Source organism: Elephas maximus, chromosome 10 (genome assembly GCF_024166365.1).
Source record: "Elephas maximus indicus isolate mEleMax1 chromosome 10, mEleMax1 primary haplotype, whole genome shotgun sequence".
Taxonomy (NCBI): domain Eukaryota; kingdom Metazoa; phylum Chordata; class Mammalia; order Proboscidea; family Elephantidae; genus Elephas; species Elephas maximus.
Window position 1 is genome coordinate 111,260,164 of NC_064828.1, and position 23,451 is coordinate 111,283,614.

A 23,451-nucleotide genomic window follows, 5' to 3' on the forward strand; every position below is an offset into this window, starting at 1 on the left:
AATGAACGTTTATTGAACACTTACGCAAAAGGCATTGTGCTGAGGACCTTACCATATAAAGGAAGTTAGAAAGAGCTGTCACAAGGTATTTTATGAGGGCGTTAAGCCCAGAGGGGGCAATGTAGTAAGGTTAGTTAGAACACTTATTCCTAACTTTTGGCATCCTTAAGAATGACCCAGAAAGCATGCAAGAACACACTGCTGGGGTGCTCCAGAAAGTCTGATCCAATAGGGCTGGAGCATCAACTGGTTTGAACCCCTGCTGAGAACTTAACATTTCCACCCCAGATATACTGAATCTGAATCTACATTTTAACAAGATCCCCGGTGATTCTTATGCATAATAAATTTTGAGACCCACTGCTCTGCTAGAGGAGCCCTGGTGGCGTAATGGTTAAAGAGATTGGCTGCTAACCAAAAGGCTGGCAGTTTGAATCCACCAGCTGCTCCTTGGAATCCTATGGGGCAGTTCTACCCTGTCTTACAGGGTCGCTATGAGTCATAATCGACTCAAAGGCAATGGATTTTGGTTTTGGCTCTACTAGTGGTCTTCAGAATTGGTTCCTAACCAGCAGCATTAGCATGACCTGGGAGCTTGTTAGACATGCAAATTCTCAGCAGGGGTTCGAACCAGAACAAACAGGCTGGAAGCTCTGCTTCTAACAAGCTCTCTGGGGATGCTGATGCAACAGCCTCTGACTAGCACTTTGGTCTCAGTACTCCCTCACGCTCCTGAAAGTTACTGAGGAGACCAGAGAGCTTTTGTCTGTGAGAGTTATACCTACCGGTGTTGACTGTATTAGAAATTAAACTGGGGGAATTTTTAAAATATGAATTCATTAAAAAAATATATATAAATAACATAGGTTTAAGAAGAATAACTATATTTTCCAGAACAAGTTTAACGAGAAGGGTGACACTGTTTTACATTTTTGCAAATCTTTGTAATGTCTAGCTTAATAGAAGACAGCTGGATTATTCTACCTGCTTCTGCATTTAATCTATTGTGATATGCTGTTCTGGTTGAAATATAGGAAAAATCTGGTCTCACATAGATACGTAGTTGTAAAAGGGAGGAGCTATTTTAATAGCCCTTTCAGATAATTGGGGATTTCTTCTTTGATAAAACACCAAAACTTGACAAGTGGTAGTGTTTTTTTTACTACGTGGCATCTGAAACCGTGTCAATGAGCTGCTTGTACTCTATTCCATTAAAATCCAGTGAGGTCTCTTGCACTTTGAACAGCTCTTTTGGCTATGTGTGATTTCACAATGTCATTTATTGGTCATCTGGAAAAATACTAGTTCACTGAGTTATGCAGGTCTTCCACATGCTGACTCATTTCATTATAAACCAAACCCAAACCAAACCCAGTGCCGTCGAGTCGATTCCGACTCATAGCAACCCTACAGGACAGAGTAGAACTGCCCCACAGAGTTTCCAAGGAGCGCCTGGCGGATTCGAACTGCCGGCCCTTTGGTTAGCAGCCGTAGCACTTAACCACTACGCCACCAGGGTTTCTTCATTTCATTTTATACATGAAAAATCCCACTCATTCACATCCTCACCAATTTCCTTAAGAGAGCCTTTAGCAGTGGAAGCTGAAGCTCACGCTGGCAGATATGAACTTTCGAAAATTCAAATTTTCGCCTTGAAGTTCAAATTTTATCACTGACAATAAATGCTGTGAGCTTTCCTTTAAGTGGCAATGTTGCTTTGTTCATTTCTTTCTTTCTTTTTTTTTAAAATATTTTGGAAGAATTTAATTCAATCCCAGAGTAGTTATTTTCTTTGCCTTCCCTTTCACAGTAACTTTTTATGGTGGGTTGAATGAGTAAAGCTCACTGAAAAGGCCTAGGTTTTAGAGTCCACAAGTAGATTGGAGCAGACAGTATTCCCACATGAAAATTCACAGATCTTGTTTTATAATACACTTAATATAAGGTTGTAGGGATTTTGGAGAAGCCATTAGGGCCTGCTATCAATAAAAGAAAACACAGAGGAGTAAAGTACACTATGATCAGAGCTACCAAAGGCCTTCCAAAAGCAGTTTAGACATGCAGCTTTCGGTCAGAGCTAACACACTTTCGGTTTCGTATTTTGCTACCTTGTTAATAGTTAACATAAAATAACAACCCCATCCGGAAAATGAAAAAATAGAACATAACTCCAAAAGTCCTTACGCGCAGTCCTTTCCATTAAAAAAAAAAAAAAAAAAATTGTCCAAAGATCTTACAGTGTACTTTTCTTCTGCTTTGTTCATTTTTTTTTTGGGGGGGGGGAATGCCACTAACTACCCAAGTGTGGATAACCAGTTTGCCTGCTACTCATTCAAATAAACGCGGTGTTCCAGAAGGGCAGCCAGGTCATCTCCCACCCCAACCACAGAAGTACTCTATGGAAACTTCACATTTCATCACATCCAACAGCAGAAGGACCTGTGTGCGAGGGTCACGACTTCATAAAATCAACATCGGTTCTGTTTCATCTAGACCATTAAGTGAAGTGACTTTTTCTTTAGTGGAGTGGTGGTCTTCGAAGGTCAGTTGCTGCTGCAGCCCTGATAGGTGCCGAGGTGTCAGCTGTCTCACCCACCATTTGCACCATCAGTATAAATGTCAGCACAGTGACAAAGTCAAATAGTGTTAGGACTATTATGAATAGTTTGGGCCTTATAGATTCTCTGAAAAGGTCTTAGGGACCCTAGGGACATACGATCCACTGATTTAGATGCAAACCACTGACTATGCAGATAAGGAAAAGGATTCCAAAGTTCTTAACTTGGGATCCGCTGCAGGCTCCGAGGGGTGTGGGGCCTGTGAAATCACGTGCACAAATTGATAAGAAACGTCCACATTTCATATTTTCAAAGGGTCTAACCCAAAACGTTTACTCCTTAAACACGGTCAACAAAGCATTTTTACTTTGAATTTCGTAAAAGCTACAGTGTTACTTGGCTTTCCTATCTGTGTCTGATTATAAGAAAAAGGCCCATGTCTGAAGAACAGATTAACTAGATAATTTAATTGAAAAAGCAGATGGCTGGTTGTACTTAAAATATGACTGAATTAAGAGATAATAAAGTTTATGTAACTTAGGCCTGAGAAACTAAATACCAAAGTTTTCTCCCCTGGGTATTGCTCCTTTTTCACCCTCCTCTCGCTGAACCTCAGTTTATCTGGAAAATAAAAGGGCCAGGCTAGATGGTTTAAGGTTCATTCTAGGATTCAATTCTCTGATGCCTGCTCCTAAAACCAGTATAAAAATACACAGAACATGAAAAGATGCCAACATCATTACTTATCAGGGAGATGCAAATCAAAACCACAATGAGATACCATGTTATGCCCAGTAGGATGGCTGTAATTAAAAAAAATACATAATAACAATGTCAGGGAGGATGTGGAGAAACAGGAAACTGCACACACTGTTGGTGGGAATGTGAAATGGTGTGGCCACTTTGGAAAAGAGTCTGGCAGTTCCTCAAGCAGTGACCCCTAACAGTTACCACATGACCCAGCAATCCCACTCCTATGCACTTAACCAAGAGAAATAAGATACATGTCCACACAGAAATCTGTCCACACAGAAATCTGTCCACACATGTTCACAGCAGTATTATTCATATTAGCCAAAAGACAGAAATAACCCAAATGTCCACTGAATGAAGAATGGATAAACAAAATGTGGCCTATCCATACAGTGGAATATTATTCGACCAGAAAAAGGAAAATTCACCAGATGCTCCTTGGAAACCCTATGGAGCAAGTTCTACTCTGTCCTGTAGGGTCACTATGAGTCGGAATCAACTCAACAGCAATGGGTTTTTCCTTTTTTATAGAAAGGAGTGAAGTTCTGATACATCCTACAAGACGGATGAATCTTGAAAACATCATGCTAAGAGAAAGAGGCCACTCACAAAAGACCACAGATTATATGATTCTCTATGTATGTATAGGGAATGTCCAGAATAGGCAAATCTATAGAAAGCTGATTGGCGGTCATCTAGGGCTGGGTGGTGGAGGAGAATAGGGAGTGACTACTAACGGGTATGTGGTTTCTTTTAGGGGGAAAATATTCTAAATTTAGATGTGGTGATGGTTGCACAATCCTGTGACTATATTGAAAAGCATGGCCTTGCACATTTTAAATGGATGAATTGTATGGTATGTGAATTACATCTCAATAAAGCTGTTTAAAAACACACAGCAGTTCAGCGTAAAGGGTAACAGAGTTAAAAGACACAGCACTAGGTGGACAACAACCATAGAGCTTTGGATTCTTCAAATTAAGTGGAAATCAATGTGTTTAAAAATACTATGACCACTCTCGGCAAACTAGAAATAGCAGGGAAACTTCCTCAACTTGATAAAGAACGTCTACAAAACACCATGACAAAAACAAAACACTACATAAGAGCAAATAAAACAGCAGGCAAGACTTCAAGCAAAACGGCTTTCTAAGTGCCCCTAAGTGGTGAGCAGTGAGCAGGCACACCAGGGCACTCTGGACAGCCGGCTTCTCACCAGAACGGAAACACAGAGTCAGCTCTTCTTCCATCTGCCACACTGATTCAGGTGCTGCTTGGGAAGGAGGCTTCTACTGGCTGCTTGAATTCTGTACCCAGTCTCTACTTCGGAGAGTTGCAAACTACTGCCAAGTACTCTCTCCACACACACACACACACACATGCTCTCTCTCTCTCTTTTATTATATCTTTCTATAAAACAAAACTTCAATAACAAATAAAACAAAAAAATCTAACTTTACCACCCATGCCCCCTCCAAACTCCAGACAGAGAAGGGGTCAGGGAAAGGTTAGGGTCTCTTCCACATTTGTCTCAAATCAGGCAGAAAGGAAAGAAAACAAACCGCGCCTTGTTCTCTCAGGGAAGCACCTGAGTGCACGGACCACCACGGGACAGCCTGGTTCATCAGGAGACGACTTCTCTCGCATCTTCTTCCCACTTGTAATGGGCATGTGGCAGAAATCTTATTCCCAGTCTTCCAACTCTACTTGCCTTTTCTACTTTTCTTCATAGCATTACCATAATCTAAAATTCTGTATTACGGACTTATTTTATGCCTGTCTCCCATATTAGAATGAAAGCTTTGCGGAGGGGGCAGAATCCTTGTCCACAATGCTATCTCCTACACCTAAAAATGTGTCTGGCCCATGGTAGGTGGTCCGTACATTTGCAAACTGCATTAGAAAGCAAACTGTCCAACACTGTGGACTGGCCTGATGTTCAGGGGTGGGGGACAGGGTGAAGACGGCAGGAAGAGAATTCAGTTAGGAAACAATTACAACGGTGGGAGGAAAAGTTGTGATTTTTAACCTGAAAAACCCCAGATTCTTAGGCACTTTAAGTATCCTAAGTAGTTTTGGCAACGCTACTGCGAGATACAAACGAGAGACTGGCTCAAGCAGTTGGGAACACACTTGGTTCAAGGCAGGCATCTGATCCAAACCAGGACAACAGAAGTCTAGTAGTCCTTTCTGCAGACTCTTCCCTCTCAGGCTAAGCTGGCAGCCAAGGCTCCTTAATATTCTATATAGGAAAGCAGCGCTGTAAGTCAATGGGGAAAATGGAATGTCCAATACATGCTGCAGGGACAAATGACTATCAATTTAGGAGAAAATAAGGGGAAATCCCTACTGTGCACCATTAAAAAATTCCAGGAAGATTATAAAATGTAACATGAAGAACAAAGCTATGAACCTACTAAGAGAAAATATCAGATATTTTTCCTTATGATCCTGGGACTGGGAGGCCTTCCAAAGGAAGAGAGTTGAAATAAAGGAGAGAAAAGACACTGCGATTTTCCTCTGTCTGAGCTATTAAGGCCTGAGGGATTCATTCACTCCCCAGAACACACCTGTCTCTATTCCTCAGGCGTACACACGGAAGAGGCGCCCACACGGCCCTAGCAGTTCTCAGGCCAACTCACACTGGTACGTGCTGAACCTCAAGAGTTAACAACAATAAATTAAAATAATCCACTCATTTCAACTTGGAACACGGCAGGCGTGAACCGCAGAAATGAATGGTACTTTCATTTTCCTTTTCCGAAACACATCTTCTAAAGTGAGAAATAAGGATATTTTAGGTCAACAAATCTAGTTGATTCTGAAATAAAATACATATTATATATATAATTAATATAATATATATATGGAGCCCTGGTGGTGGTCAGTGGTTAAGTGCTTGGCTGCTAACCAAAAGGTTGGCAGTTCAAACCCACCAGCTGCTCCACAGGAGAAAGATGTAGCAGTCTGCTTCCGTCAAGATTACAGCTTTGGAAACCTTATGGGGGAAGTTCTATTTTGTCATATGGAGTTGCTGTGAGTTGGTTTTTTTTTTTAAAAAATATATAATTGTTAGGCGCTGTTGAGTCAGTTCTGACTCATAGTGACCCCACACACAAGAGAATGAAACACTGCCCAGTCCTGTGCTAAACTCACAATCTTGCTACGTTTGAGCCTACTGCTGAAGTCACTGTGTCAATCCATTTCGTTGAGGGTCTTCCTCTTTTTCACTGACCCTCTACTTTACCAAGCATGATGTCCTTCTCCAGGGACTGGTCCCTCCTGATAACAGGTCCAAAGCATGTGAGACGAACTTTTGCCACCCTCTCTTCTAAAGAGCATTCTGGCTGTACTTCTTCCAAGACAGGTTTATTTGTCCTTCTGGCAGTCCATGGTATATTCAGTATTCTTCGCCAACACCATAATTCAAAGGCATCAATCCTTCCTCAAAAAACCTTCCTAGGTCTTCTTTATTCATTGTCCAGGTTTCACATGCATATGAGGCTACTGAAAACACCATGGCTTGGGTCAGGCACACCGTAGTCTTCAAGGTGACATCTTTGCCTTCAGCAAGCATGGTTGTATCATCTGTACATCCCAGGTTGTTAATGAATCTTCCTCATTTTATATTTATATAGATAACATATACATATTTTATAATATAAAAATACGAGTATAATATATGGCTTTGAATAAATCAATAATTTAGAGTTCTGCAGGTCAGGTGCAGCAACAGAAATAGTCCAATGACAATCAGGATTTAACGTTTTATATTAAGGAACACTGGTGACTAATAACTGAGGAGTACTGACTTTAAAGATGGATAAAATATCAACAATTCAAACAAATGCAACAGAAGTAAGTTCTCGGTTGAATAGTGAGTTTTAGTAAGCGTATCTCATGAAACTCTTCCAGGAGGCACTGACAGAGGTCACAGTGAGATACAGCAGGACTAGCTGCAACTGACCTGCAAACAAAAGCTGTAATGGGACATGCAGAGAAGGAGACTTAGGGGATGAGCAAAACAAATGATAAGCTCAGTATGATGGAGCCCACCTCGTCCAATCAGCACAGATTTTATGATACCAGCATAGATGGGTGGAGGCTGTCCCAGCCAATCAGGGTGGATTGTCTGATACCAGCACAGAGGGGTGGAGGCTGTCCCACCCAATCAGGACAGATTGTCTGATAACCATGTTGTCCTATCACTATTTTTACTTTGGCCATCATTAGAATTTTCCTACACATGTATGCACACCTATTTACTTCCAAACTATATATGGGCACTATTATATAGTTAAAAAGAAATTTAAAGAGGATAAGATAATGGATATAAATAAAAGTTCTAACATTTCCACCCCACAGGGCAGTTGTGAGGATTAAATGAGTTAATAAACAGAACGTGCGCAGTCCCTAGATGGCGCCTGACAAATCCTTGATATTGCTATTGGTAGGACCCAGGGCACGTTACGAAGAAGACTGTCATTCTTCAAGGTGCAAGTACAAATTCTGGAACAGGAAGGTTTTTTTCTGGGTAGTGCTCTGTTGGGCTCAAACATCTCAGGCTACCCTAAGAACACTGGAGTCCTACTTTTAACTCAGGGTTGGGACAGCAGGTTGGACTGGAATCACTTACCATATGGACTACTTCCGGGTAAATCGGCTCTGTGATCACATTCCGATTGTGCGTGATATATTCCACCATTTCACTGAGAGCAGCTCGCTTTACTTCCTTCCACTTTAGGTCACTGAGTGGATCGGAAACAAAGTCAAAGAGGACACAACACTGACGTAACTTCTGGATAAAAAGCTTCTCTTGGTCAGCAGGAGGAACATCTGAAAAGCAGAAAGCAAAATATATTGATTGTAAAAATGTTTAACCTAATGTTACTGTAAAACACTTAAGCCTCCTACTATTTTTATTTTGAATTAATAGAGATTCGAGGGCGGGGGGAACGGGGTAGGGTGAACAGAGGTTAAATGCTCCTTAAAGAAAAAGGAAAGAAGAAAACACTAGTCACTGCTCAGGCCGTATGTCCAGTATAACTTTTTTATGCTTTTTAACTCTGTGAAACCACCTGGAGGGTGCTGTTCCAAACAAACCCCTCTAAACACATTCATTCACCCACATCATCGGAGCACCACTTACCCCTGCAGGCACGTGCGAGGCAACAAGGTAAGGCACGTGTGGAGACTCCAGGCTGGGTGAGGGCGCAGGACACTCACACCATGTGGTCACTGCGTAGTGCGGGCACAGACGAGTTGAAAAAAGACCCCAGAAGAAGGAGGCTCTAAACTTACAGGAGGGGAAGGGGACCGTGGCTGGCTGCTCTGGCTGAATACACACAGCAACGGCATCAGTCTGCAGATCGCCAAAACAAACCACTACTCGCAAACACACAGTCACCACCACAGTGCTCCACAAAGCCCGTTCCATCCCTCCCAGCACACAGGATGAGTCATGATGTTAACGATGATAACAATATAGTAACAGCACAAATAATATCAATAATGACAACTATTATTTAGTGGTTGAAGGCAGGTGGTTCAGTGGTGGAATTCTCTCCTTCCACGCAGGAGACCTGGGTTCGATTCCTGGCTGATGCACCTCCTGCACAGCCAGCGCCCATCTGCCCGTGGAGGCTTGCGTGTTGCCTGGATGCTCAACAGGTTTCTGCAGAGCTTCCAGACCAAGACAGACTCGGAAGAAAAGCTTGGTAATCTACTTCTGAAAATCAGCCCGTGAAGACCCTATGGATCACAATGGTGTGATCTGCAACGGATCGTGGGGGTGGCGCAGGACCGGGCAGCATTTTGTTCTGGTGTGCGTGGGGTTGACTCAGCAGCAGCTAACGACAATTATTACTATTATTTATTTATTTTATTGTGCTTTAAGTGAAAGTTTACAACTCAAGTCAGTTTCTTATACAAAAACTTACACACACATTGTTAGGTGACCCTAGCTGCTCTCCCTACAATGTGACAGGACACTCCTCCTCTCCACCCTGTATTCCCTGTTTCCATTCAACCAGCTCCTGTCCCCCTCTGCCTTTTCATCTCCCCTCCAGGCAGGAGCTGCCCACACACTCTTATGTGTCTACTTGAGCTAAGAAGCACACTCCTTACCAGTATCATTTTATGTCCTGTAGTCCAGTCTAATCTTTGTCTCAAGAGTTGGCTTTGGGAATGGTTTTAGTTTTGGGCTGAGAGAGTCCAGGGGCCATGACCTCTGGGGTCCCCTCCAATCTCAGTCAGACCATTAAGTCTGATCTTTTTAATAGAACTTGAGGTCTGCATCCCACTGTTCTCCGGCTCCACCAGGGATTTTCTGTTTTGTTCCCTGTCAGGGCAGTCATTGGTGGTAGCCAGGTGCCATCTAGTTCTTCCGGTTTCAGGCTGATGGAGTCTCTGGTTTATGTGGCTCTTTCTGTTTCTTGGGCTCATATTTTCTTCGTGTCTTTTGGTGTTCTTCATTCTCCTTTGCTTCAGGTGGACAACAACAATTATTTAGCAAGTGCTTACCTAAGGCAGATATCCTACTAAGTGCTTCAGACATACTTAACGCATATTTTTCATCTAATCCTTACAATAACACAATGGAGATAAAGACATAGGACTAGAGGGTCATTGTAGGGCTGGGAAGTGATGAAGCTGGAGTCAAAAAAAGCTCTGTATGACTTCCTGATATTTTGGGACTTCTGCAACACTCATAACTGCTGGTGTGAGTCAGCTTCCCAGGGCTGAAGAACCTCCTATTGAGATTGGTGGTGATGTCAAGGAGTGGGATTTAGAAATATATACAATGAAATGTGTTTACACTCGAGAGATTTGCATAACCCAGTGAACCAGTATTTCCAAATGATCAATAATGCTGTTACAAAACCATGTATGGGCAAAACAGCCTTCTGAAGCATGACACGCCCCCCTGGGATTTACCATAACAGTATAAACAGCTCGCTGACATGGTTTTAGATGCCACATTGCAGATTCCTTGCAGAATCTCAGAGAAGGTGCCCACGACTAACTGAAAACACTGTGTGTCTTCCTGAAGTTCAACAGAAGAACATGGCAACAGACTGAAGGCAGAGGCAGCCGTCCACATCCAGGTAGCTCCCTCGAAGCCAGACATCACAAAGATTTGCAAATGTGTGAAAAACAAAGCCACTCTTCTCATTAAACTTGTTTTTGTTTTGGAAAACATGGCTGTTTTTATTAAAATGTTATGCTAACATGTGTTTATTATTTTGAATGACTGGATAAATATATATTAAAATTTTCTCTGGTTTAATTTCAAATACGGTCAGTATTGACAGCTTTAACCCACATTAAAAAAAAAAAAACACCTCTTTGGGGTCCTAAATAATTGTTAGGAGTGTAAAGGGGTCCTGAGGCCAAAACTGCTGAGCTCCACTGGTGCACACAAGCCTCCGGCCCCGGAAGTGTCCGCAGGTCTGGCTCCCTGGTCCCACCCCCTCACCCCCTTCATGCTCACAGTCTTTCCCTTTCTCACCCATACAGAGTTGTCACCTTTCCGTTTAGATTTCTTCTTCAGGGCCTCCCCTACTTCCACAGCTAGCTCAGACGTGTTACTGCGCTGTCATCAGCGTGTACCATTGCTTTAAACGGCTGTCTCTGTAGACTTACTCCTACTTCTCCACTAGGTGCTTGGAGGGCAGGTGTGGTGGCCATATTTTTTTAATTCTCTGTTCCCCCTAATAAGGATTCCTGGTGGCACAGTGATTAAGTGCTTGGCTGCTAACTTAAAGGTTGGTGGTTTGAACCTACCCAGCGGCTCCAAGGGAGAAAGACCTGGTGATCTGCCATGAAGATTACAACCTGGAAAACCCTATGGGGCAATTCTACTCTATAAATGACTCGACGGCACCCAACAACAACAACAACAACCCCCTAATGCCCGACACTGAGCCTTGCAGAGAACCGGCACTTCATGGGGAGCCACGGTTTCACTGTTTCCTACACAGCACACAGTGATAAGAAGCATCCAGGCAGGGTTTGATGGGACACCTCCCCATAGGAGACTCCAGAGACCATGAGAGGCCACACTGGATTCCCAGATGTGCAGAGCCCTCAGCAACTCAGTGACACTTCAGTGACACTATCACAACGCCAGGTCTCTTAATGTGCAAACAGCCCATTAGAATTAAAGATGTCATTTCATTTTCTGAATGACCTCTCCGCTTGCCTCCAATCCTTATAAGTGCTACGGCTGCTAACCAAAGGGTCAGCAGTTCAAGTCCGCCAGGCGCTCCTTGGAAACTCTGTGGGGGCAGCTCTACTCTGTCCTATAGGGTCGCTATGAGTCGGAATCGACTTGACGGCACTGGGTTTTTGGTTCACACCCCAGTGTGCCGGGACCGTGAGACAGGTCACAGGTGCAGTAACGGCTCGCTAGCGTGGCATTCTCAGAGAATTCTCTGTGTAGCATTCTCACATCCTCAGAGAACTGCAGACGACTACAAAGCCTGCATGTACCCCGAAGAGCCCCCCGACCGCCTCTCTTAGGACTGACTCATATCCTGGCTCCTATGAAGAGGCCAGGTAGGTCTTTTCAGAACATTCCCCCACCAAAGCCTTACAACAGGCCTGTCAAGGAGGTGCTGTTCCATGACCATCAGAGATGAGGAAAGACACTGAAGCCAAACACCTGGCCCAGGTTGCCACAGTGCTCCTAAGTGTAGTACAACACGCTCTAAGACAAGGGTACAGAGACTCGAAGGTCTTTGGGATCACTCGGGGTGGAGTGAACTAAGTCATATAGACCTGAAGAGGTCCTGAAAATATCATTCACTTCTTACACACAATAAAATAGCTGATATTCAGAATAAAGACCAAGTTGTCATCAAAACACAAAAATAAATCTATTATGATTAAGAAAGAAGAGCAAAGTAAAATCCTTTTCGTAAAATTTCTATCTAAAATGCTTCTAAAAGGCAAGAAAATCTCAACTATCTGGCAATTATGTCAATTCTTTCAGGGTTCCAGACAGCCAAGGTGTTACTGTACTATTTTCATTTATATCCATTCTATAAATAGGCTTGTGATTACAATCTCGTGAGTTCTCTGTTTTGCTTTTTTAAATTACATTTGGCTATTTTTACAATTTCACTATTTAAAAAAATCTATATTCTAACAATCAAATCGAGTACAAAAGTAAAAATATCGCACATTCATCCCCCTGAGATATTTCTATATCTCTTTTGAACGCAAGTTAATTTAGCTTCTTCTTGATCGGCATATTAAAAAAACATTTTCTGGTGTTTTAATAGGGCTGCATCACTGGGGAACAGAAATAGGAGGCGGTGGAACACGCTTTACACATTTGTGCATTCTGACTTTTTAAAAAGTATAAATGAGTTGTTTTTCTAATTAGAAAATTAAAGTCTTAAGAAATTTAAAGTCAGCTTTGCTAATCTTGAAAGAAGAAAAAGGCATGACTATCGCTTGTGCTCCACTTGACTCTTCTGATTTCCGCGCGTGTGAACCGAATGTGCAAACGCCCCAGGACCAGCACTGCTGGTGTACTGCACTTGAGTCTTTGGTAGTCAAGACTGACTCTGAGGTAATAAAACATGGCCCTGGATTTGTCGTTAACGTTACAATTACTTCTATGAAGCAGGATAAAAAAGAGTAATAATGGATTTAGTATTTTGCCCACCGTGATGATAGCAGCTCACTCTAAAACGTTATGCAGACTAATGACGTAAACACACGTGTTTCAGAACATACAGCAGTCCTGATGCCAACGGAAAAATATCGGCCAAACAGTGCAACATGTAACAAAACTCCCACTCAACTGCAGACTGAGGGGTAGCTAGCAGACCCCCCAGGACAGGGTTCTTTAACCCGAAGGCTGTGTAAAAGGACGCCTTCCCAGGAAAAGTCACACAAGAACAATCCAAGTTCAACACCATGCTAAGGTTTCTGAAATTGCTGATCTAAGAGAAAGAGAACAAAACAAAAGGAAGCAATTGCAGTTTTGGTTGAAGAACATTCTTGATAGTTCCTTTTATTCCTTTTTTTAAATTAAGAGCTCTAACATTCCATTACATACATGTTATCACACACACCTTATGTTTGTACAGAACTTTTCAGTCCCTCCCCTTCCTTGTCGCCTCCCAGTACTTCCATTAATTTCTTCTTGTGAACTCAGGACAATTCCCAATTATCCCAAAATAAATGCTTAATGATACCCAGGAACAAGATGCATGGCCTCACGTAAAGCCTGAAGGGGGCGGGGACCCATGGAATCTGAAATCACAGAAGAGAAGCCAGAGGTAAGCAGGTAATGTTCTTTTTAAAACATTTCCTAAAGGGAAGCCTGCTACTAGGACGCGATCTGTGGAGATGCTTAACACAGATGACCTGGAGAGTAGGGTGGCAGAACCCCGTCTCTAGTTTTACAAATGCTACTGGGTCCAGAAGTGAGGAGCAGCAACCTACACCACAGGCCCTGGAACGTCTTCCAAAGCAGGGTGCAGACCCCAGGGTTACGCAAGATGAAACACTGGGAGGAAGAAAACAGTACAACTTCTACTTCATTTTCTTCTTAGAAAAAGAGGAAATTAAGATTTACTAATATTTAAAACAGAATGGGAATTCCAGAACACTTAATTGTGCTCATGAGGAACTGTACATAGATCAAGAGGCAGTTGTTCGAATAGAACAAGGAGATACTGTGTGGTTTAAAGTCAGGAAAGGTGTGAGTCAGGGTTGTATCCTTTCACCATACCTATTCAATCTGTATGCTGAGCAAATAATTCAACCAGCTGGACTGTATGAAGAACATGGCATCAGGATTGGAGGAAGACTCATTAATAATCTGCGTTATGCAGATGACACAACCTTGCTTGCTGAACGTGAAGAGGACTTGAAGCACGTACTGATGAAGATCAAAGGCCACAGCGTTCAGTATGGATTACATCTCAACATAAAGAAAACAAAAATCCTCACAACTGGACCGAAAAGCAATGTTATGATAAATGGAGAAAAGTTTGAAGTTGTCAAGGATTTCATTTTACTTGGATCCACAATCAACCCCCATGGAAGCGGCAATCAAGAAATCAAAAGATGCATTGTGTTGGGCAAATCTGCTGCGAAAGACCTCTTCAAAGTGTTGAAAAACAAAGACATCACTTTGAGGACTAAGGTGCACCTGCCCAAAGCCACGGTATTTTTAATTGCCTCATATGCCTGCAAAAGCTGGACAACGAATAAGGAAGATCGAAGATAAACCGTGAGGATGGCAGAGGACCAGGCAGTGTTTGGTGCTGTCGTACAGAGGGTTGCTGTGAGTCAGAACTGACTTGACGGCACCTGAGAACACCACCACCACCACCAAATCCTACTTAGCTATATCCCGTATGAGGGAACCTGGCAGATGGCAAGTTTCTCCCATGAAGAAAACAAAAGCTCGGCCACAGGATTTTGTTTTTTAAAGAGGAAATCCATGCACCATTGTTTGGAAATGACCATCTTACCTCCACTGCTTCCAGTGTTCCCTATATCCTAAGCCAAGTGCCCGTAAGTGCGAGGCTCTCTGTCTTGCGACATAATCAACTTGCCTCTCCCTGCACCAAGAGCCATAACCCAACCCGTCGTCGTCCAGGTGATTTCGACTCATAGTGACCCTACAGGTCAGGTAGAACTGCCCCATAGGGTTTCCTAAGCTGTAATCTTTCAGAAGCAGGCTGTCACATCTTTCTCTCTCATGTGGCTAGTCTGTTTGAACCACCAACCTTTTGTTAGCGGCTGAGGGCTTAACCATTGTACCACTGGGCTTCTTTTTCTCAAAAAGGCACCTCAAAAAAGGGGTAATACTGATTACATTTTTACATGCCTTAAATTAATCCTACTGGATACTTAATTATAAATCTTCAAAGGAGGGACTTTGTCTTGTTCACCATTTTATCCTAAACCTAAAACTGGACTAGCACATAGTGGGACCTCAAATATTTGCTGAATGAACAAATCAGCCTGAGGAAAACAAATTCAGGTATTTTAACTGACAGGTACTATAAATAAAATATATTTACATTAAAACAATTACATATGTATCAGAATAGAATGCAAAGTCTACATCAACTTTTAAGATAAAATCTTCGGAGAAACTGTCTCCTTTTTACAGGCATTTCGACACTCTGGAATCTCTTCAGTCAGAGATACTGTGAAAAGCACTGTGGGTACATAATTTGAATCACAGATGGTTTAAGCAGATGAGCGATAACACTTGGTCTAAGAACAAGAAGGATCTCTCCATGAGTGACACCAAAAAACCAAAACTAAACCCGTTGCTGTCCAGTCAATTCCAACTCATAGCAACCCTATGGGACAGAGCAGAACTGCCTCGTAGAGTTTCCAAGCAGCGTCTGGTGGATTCGAACTGCTGACCTTTGGGTTAGCAGCTGACACAGAGGGATTGAAGTGAAGATGCCAGACCTATGTTCCTAAGAGCCAGGTCTAAGCTACAGTCTGTGCACCCATTTCTCCGAGCTTTCTCGTAAGGCGGTAGTGACACTCAAGCCCTATTCCCCAGGGAGATGGCCTGGCAGTTCATCGGCTTTGGTAACAATTACCTCTTACTCTGTGAATCCGAAATTCCACAACCTGAAAACGTTATAAACAAACATGACTGAGAGAAACGTTCACATCTGTGCATCTGAAGTGACACGACTACCTTCTAAGCTGACCCTTGTTAGTTACTGTTGAGTCAATTCCGACTCATGGTGACCCCATGTGTGTCAGAACAGAACTGCACTCCATACGGTTTTCAATGGCTGTGACCTTTTAGAAAGAGAGCGCCAGGTTTGTCTCCCGAGGTGCCTCTGGGTGGGTTTGAACCGTCAACCTTTTGGCTAGTAGTCAAGAGTTTAACCATTGACCTTTAGCACCTACACAATTTCAAAACTGAGTTAACCCTCTCAAACGGCTCCTAAATTGGTTGATGATTTTCAAAATGACAATAAATCTTTTTTTTTTTTTTACAATGCCAGTGCCCTATTTCATTCGTTTTAATATACACATATTTCTACACCTAAAATCAAGTTGCAATTTTCACTTAGTGGCTCTTCTTTCTTTCTTGGTAACCCATAAAAAATGGTCTGACCTACGATCAGTAGTGCCTTACACCTGATGAGATGCCGACTTCACAGTAGTTTAACTTCACCATAGAATATTGGGCCTCTGCTACGGTTTCTAAACAGGTATGTCATTCAAATACGGCCATTTTTTCCCCTCCCCTTCATGTTCTGTCTATACCACCTAACAGAAAGGAGTTGAGGTAACTACCTGACAACAGGAAGTGGACAGGTTTTTTTAATGAGGCACCCTGCCCTCAGAGTGTTCATTTGTTCAGAAGGCCTTCTGCCCACTGCGGTTCTCCTCTTGTTTAGTGCTCCAGGAGAACCGCAGAGAAGAAACCAGCCATCTCTCCTGTCCTTAGCTTTAGCGTACGGAAACCTCCCATTCTTCCCGGGTGGCATTCTGGTTCTATGGCAACATGAAAGGGCCGCTGGTTAAACTAATTTGGATATAACATTAGTAATGTAGGGGGCCCTGGTGGTGCAGTGGTTAAGAGCTCAGCTGTTAACCGAAAGGCTGCAGTTCAAATCCCCCAGCTGTTCCTTGGGAACCTATGGGACAGTTCTACTGTGTCATATAGGGTCGTTTCGAGTCAAAATCAACTTGGCAGCAACTGGCTTTTTTTTTTTTTTTTAGTAATATAAAATTGGCTAGCAGCTCTTACGTAGACACTTTTCAGTTTAAGCAGGTCTTGATAGAGACAACCTGTAGTTCAAAATCTACCACGAATGTTCCCTTTTCTAATTCCAATTCTGATATTTTTATGACAAAATTAAAAAAAAAAATTCCAATTCTTTTGTTTAGTCACCTTTGTTATGCACATTCACCACGTTTATATCCTTCTGGGAGAAAAAGATCTGTGAGCTCCAGAACCAAGTTTGGGATGGAAGTCGGCTGAGGCTGAGGACAGTGAACCCCACAGCCAAGTGGCCCACAAACCTGAACCACTCCTATCCTAAGCACTGGGATCCTCCTATTCTGCTTCCCACCCCATTCTTTGGTCTGCCTTCATTTGCATATAAAGAAAGGGGTAATATTCACTTCCCTCCCAACTTCCCACCACAAACCCCTAACCATCAACCCTTTCTCTGGAAATCACAGCGTGGTCCTTTGTAATTTTATAAGGCAGATGTTTTCATTTCAAGGTGATTTTCTCAAAAAGCTGTGGATAAAACCAAGTTCATTCATGTTTTCCAGCCATGAGAACTGGCAGCCTCTAGCAGGGGCGGGTGGGTGGGGGAGACGGCGGGACAGAGATGAGATAAAGGCCTGGAGAGGCTGGTTTCCTCAGAAAAGCTCTTCAACTCAGGTGAGGGGATGTTTCAGTGAAGAAGTCACGTGGGAGAAACAAACTCACTTCTAGACTAAAACAAACAAACAAACAAAACAAACCCATTGCCCTCAAGTTGATTCCAACTCCTAGCGAACCTACAGCCACCCAAGGAGCGCCTGGAGGATTTGAACTGCCGACCTCTTGGCTAGCAGCCAAGCTCTTAACCACTGCGCCACCAGGGCTCCATTTCTAGACTAGACTCCAACATAAGAACAACGTGGTGAAATCATGAAATTATTCTACGACTCAGGCTCCTCTAGTGATAAAATTTCATGTGGACATACAGACACGTGAGCCCCTCTTCCAGAACGTGATACCTAAGAGGAATTCAATAGACACTAGCCGAGTTGGAAGGCTTGGTGTTCCTACTGAGAAAGATTAAGGGAAATCAAACAAACACCTAGGAATAAATATACGAATAAAAAATAGCACTGTCTGCTGACATATGCCACACGCCTGCTTGGGAATCTAGTTCTAGAATTAGAATGCCTCGTGGGGAACAAAGTTAGCCACTCACCAGCGGTCCACTTAAACAAAAACACGCTCCTCACCACTGGGTGGAGTCCCTGTCATCTCAGCTTCCTCCTGGACTAGCATTTTTGGTGAGATCTTAAACACAAGGTTACTGTACCTGGTAGCCAGTACTCCGGCAACAAAGTAGCCAATTTATCTAAAATGCAAGGGCAGGTTCGTTTCAGGAAAAGAGACAGCTTTTATGTCATTTGACAAATATGAGATGCCAAAGGAAGACTCCGGCACTTTCAGGAAGTCTACCAGCAGACGAAACAGTGCAGAGGTGCAAGAAGGAGGGTGGTGATAGACCATCACTTGTGGGCACGTGCCCCTGACTAGGAGGCCCCTCCAAGACAGTGCCCGAGAGCCCAGGCCCCAGAGATGCTGCTCAGAGAGGTAGGCAGGTGGCCTGGGGTTTCTCTCCCTGGACCTCTGGCTCTTGAGAGGAGGGCAGGCTTGGCACACCTGTCCACCCTCATGGCATGCTGGCCGCCATCCTCACTGTTCTTCCACCCCACAATGCCTCACTTTGAAAGGCAAACAGATAAAAACCAACCAACCAACCACCCCCCACATACATACACGCTATATACACACAGAACATTCTACTTTTTCTTCCGTTTTATTTTGTTCTCTACTCCCTTTTTCTTCATCTCAAATAGCTGTGACTGCTCCTTCCTGCACCCCAGCTCCCTGATGACAAATCTGTCCACACCTGAGGTCCAGCCCAGAGCAGGCAGAAGGAAGGTCAATGAAAGAAGCAGACCAGTCTGCCTCGAGGGCCACCGAGCAGGAGCACCAGGGCCATGGAGCCCAACACCAGGGACTACGTGCACGTGTATGCACACACACCCTGCAACTACCCAAACTGCTCTAGTGGCACCCCCATCGCCACCTAAACCCTTTCCAACCGCGTGCCACCCCATGTTAGAGGCTCCACCCCCTGTATCAGTGTTAACTCATTAGTATCACTGTCAGCCTGTCAGGTTCCAGTCTCCTCTCTCCAGGCCATCAAGTAATGACTGCGGAGATGTTAGTAATATGAAAGATGTTAGCCAATAAAAATTAATACCAGCTCCTCCTTCCTCAGGGGGCCTCTCAGGCCCAGCGGAACTCGAGTGGTGGAGAGCGTCTGTCCTCCTGGGAACTTGGGGACTTCCTGACTGTTGCTGACACTGAACTCGGCCTCATCATGGCACGCTGGGGTGCCTTTGGAGAGGGTCATGGAGGTAGGAGGGGACACAGCATCTCCACCTCAGTCTCCCCCCGCCCCCATGAGGCCTCCCCAGCCCCTAGCACAGTGCCTGGCACCAAGCAGGCACCTGGTGAACGTCACGTAACGATCGATGCCGACAACAAAACTGCAGGGCTCGTGAGTAACGGTGTCCATGCCCGTGCTGTCTGAAAGCTGGCTCCCCTGAGAGAAGCCGGACGGGCTGCAGAGGCGACGCTGTGCGGCTGAGTGACCCTCAGTTGGGCAGCAGGTACCACCGTGTGGAGGCACAACCGGTGCTGTGGGGCCAGAACCACTTCTGAAGCATAAACTAAATGGAAAGCATCTACATTCTTACATCTGTTATTTTGCAGTCTCAAGTGATGCATAAATTATAAAGGATTTTAAGATTTAAAATTTTAACTAAGCTGCAATAAGACACGCCGAAAAAATTTAAGGCTGCTCCCGCAAAAAGACAAAGGACCTGGATCGTGCCTTGTGTGAGACTGAGGGACCAGGCCACTACAGGTCTGTCTACGTGGTGCCAGGTGACGGAACCTCCATCCCTGCCCTTTGTGGTGCCTGAGGGACCAAGGTGCGGCAGGCCTGTGTACGCAGTGCCAGGTGACAGAACCTCAATCGTGCCCTGTGTGAGGCTGAGGGACAAGGCTGCGGCAGGCCTGTGTACACGGTGCCAGGTGATGGAACCTCCATCCCTGCCCCTTGTGGTGCCTGAGGGACCAAGGTGCCGCAGGCCTGTGTACACAGTGCCAGGTGACAGAACCTCAATCGTGCCCTGTGTGAGGCTGAGGGACAAGGCTGCGGCAGGCCTGTGTACACGGTGCCAGGTGATGGAACCTCCATCCCTGCCCTTTGTGGTGCCTGAGGGACCAAGGTGCAGCAGACCTGTGTACAAGGTATCAGGTGACAGAACCTCAATTGCGCCCTGTGTGAGGCTGAGTGACAAGGCTGTAGCAGGCCTATGTACATGATGCCAGGTGACGGAACCTCCAGCACTACCCCTTGTGGTGCCTGAGGGACCAAGGCGCGGCAGGCTGTCTACATGGTGCCAGGTGAGACAGGGAGCCACAGTGCTGTTCTCAAGGGCACTGCAGCTCACCCGGGGGGAGGGCTGGACCCAGAAATGTGAAACGGGGGTAATTTTAGGAAAAGAAACAATCAGGTTGGGCTGCAGGGCCTCGCTCTCACTCCCACACCCTGTGCTCCCTAAGATGCAGGCCCTTCATGGCAAGGTGGCAGGGTAATTACACTGTCACACATGTTCCTCAAGACGTCACACCCCTGTACCCATAACAGGTCACAGCTCCAAGACAGCATGTCTGCTGGGTTCCTGAGAGAAGCACACACAGGCGGGGCCTGAACCCGGCTCTTGGCTAACCCCATTTCTTTCAGAGACTCTCCAGGGGTGGCAGCTCATAGACTGCTCAAAGGCAAACCATTAAGCAAAGCGACCAACTCGGAGCCACCCTCCGCCTTCTCTTCTCTGAAACTGTGGGACCAACAGGAGGCGGGCGTGTACCATTCTCACTTCAAAAGAGGGGTGGTTACACCAGGCTTCCTTAGCCATACATCGTCACACACTCAGATGATTCGCGGGGCTGACCAAAAGGCTCAAGCTTTCTCGGAGGAAATTTCAGACAAATACTTCATATTTTTATTATTAGTTAAAACAAGGAAAATTCTAGTATTTAGGTGTGTACTACAAGATACTTAGCTGACCCTTTTCTACATATCTGATCCCAGATGCACCGGAAATTGACATTACGCTCACAATCACACATGCATACACTTCCAATTAGCTCCATTTTCTCCTTGTCCCAGGGCTACATGGGGGGAAACCTGCCGGCATGACCAGGGCTTCCCTGGACTACCTGAGCAGATAGGCCAGTTCCCTGCACTTCTGAGAGGCAGCCTTGCTTGCAGACGCAGGCGGTGCTGAGAAGGACCCCAGAGCTGTAGAGCTGCGCCCTGAGCCAGGCGTCCCTGAGGAGGCTGTGGTGTCTGAGGTGACTGCTGCTCCTGGAGGCTGACCCCGAGCAGGCCCACCTCTCGCTCCTGTGACACCAATCTCCTCGTTCACCCACCTCGTGAGCCCTGTGCCCAACCTGGTACTCCTACCTGGCTGGCCTCAAGGGCCCCCTTGGTAGCACGTCCCTCCTGGGCCTTCCAGGAGCCTCACACAGCCCTTTTGCTTGACTCTCTACTACTCTCTATGCTTGAACTCAGAAGGATTTGATCACTAAAATAACGCTGCTCTAATTGTGGGCAGCACCTTCCTCTCACTCCCACCTCCTCGAGCAGGACTCAGGATCAATTACTCCTAAGGAGTCTGGTCTCCAAGGGCCCAGGGCAGGATCTGGCCTGGACACTGAGCCCTTGTGGTGACTGCAGCAGCATCCGCTGTTTGACAGGCCGGCCCCCACCTTCTCCAACCCTGAGCTCTTCAAAGCCACCTGAGTGGGGGCGGACCTGGTAGTCTGAGGTGGTGCCGTTTGGGAGGGTCTCCATATCTAGCCCATGAAATTCTTCTTTTCTCTACAAAGCATTTCCTAAGACTTGTTCTTTACAGTCCAAGTTTTACCCCCAGGGTTTTTTTTTTTTTTTTTTCCCAAATCGTGGTTTAGGTGAAAGTTTACCGGGCACATTAGTTTCCATTCAAAAATTCATACACAGATTAACTGCAATCCTTGCAATGTGTCAGCACTCTCCCCCTTTCCACCCTGGGTTCCCCGTGTCCATCAGTCCAGTTTTTCTGTCCCTTCCTGCCTTCTCGTCTTTGCTTTTGGGCAAGTCTGGCTCATTTGGTCTCATGTACTTGAATGAACTAAGAAGAAGCACATTCCTCACATGTGTTATTGTTTGTTTTACAGGCTTCTCTAATCTTTGACTGAAAGGTGGACTTCGGGAGTGGCTTCAGTTCTGAGCTAGCAGGGTGTCCAGGGGCCACAGTCTCTGGGGTTTCTCTAGGCTCTGTGAGACCAGTAAGTCTCGTCTTTTTTTTTCTGTGTGTGTGAATTTGTATTTTGTTCCACATTTTTCTCCCTGTCTGGAACCCTCTATCATGATCCCTGTCAGAGAGGTTGGTGGTGGTAGCCGGGCACCATCTACTTCTTGGCTCAGGCTGATGAAGGCTGTGGTTCATGTGGTCTATTAGTCCTTTGGGCTAATATTCTCCTTTTGTCTTTGGTTTTCTTCATTTTCCTTTACTCCTGTCAGGATGGGACCAACAGATGTATCTTAGACGGTTGCTGTCTTAGATATCTAGTGCTGCCATAACAGAAATACCACATAAGTGGATGGCTTTAACAAAGAGAAATTTATTTTCTCACAGTCTAGTAGGTTACAAGTCCAAATTCAGGGCATCAGCTCCAGGGGAAGGCTTTCTTTCTGTCGGCTCTGGAGGAAGATCCTTGTCAACAATCCTCCCCTGGTCGAGGAGCTTCTCAGGTGCAGGGACCCCACGTCCAAAGGACGCGCTCTGCTCCTGGTTCTGCTTTCTTGGTGGTATGAGGTCCCCAACTCACTGCTTGCTTCCCTTTCCTTTTAAGAGATAGAAGGTGGTGCAGGCCACACCACAGGGAAATGCCTTTTACTTTGGATCAGGGAGGTGACCTAAGTTAAGTGTGGTGTTATAATCCCACCCTAATCCTCTCAAGGAAACCCTGGTAGCACAGTGGTTAAGAGCTACGGCTGCTAACCAAAAGGTCAGCAGTTTGAATCCACCAGGCGCTCCTTGGAAACCGCATGGGGCAGTTCTACTCTGTCCTATAGGGTCGCTATGAGTCGGGATCGACTTGATGACAATGGGTTAATTCTCTCAGCATAAAATTATAATCACAAAATGGAGGACAACCACACATGGCCTAACCAAGTTGATACACACATTTTTGAGGGGCCATAATTCAATCCATGACAGTCACACTCTCAGGCTTTTACAGTTCAATCACGCTCATGGCACTCTG

General features: G+C 44.9%; 1 protein-coding gene across 6 annotated transcripts in view; it reads right to left on the reverse strand.

The window, feature by feature from the left end:
• Window positions 1–23,451, reverse strand: part of PPP2R5C (protein phosphatase 2 regulatory subunit B'gamma) — a 178,860-nt gene that overhangs the window by 46,964 nt on the left and 108,445 nt on the right. For all 6 annotated transcript variants that reach the window (XM_049898338.1, XM_049898333.1, XM_049898337.1 and 3 more), the window contains one exon: window positions 7,948–8,147. In XM_049898338.1, coding sequence (XP_049754295.1) covers window positions 7,948–8,016 — 69 coding nt within the window. In that variant the 5' untranslated portion in view covers window positions 8,017–8,147. The remainder of the gene's footprint in view (window positions 1–7,947; window positions 8,148–23,451) is intronic.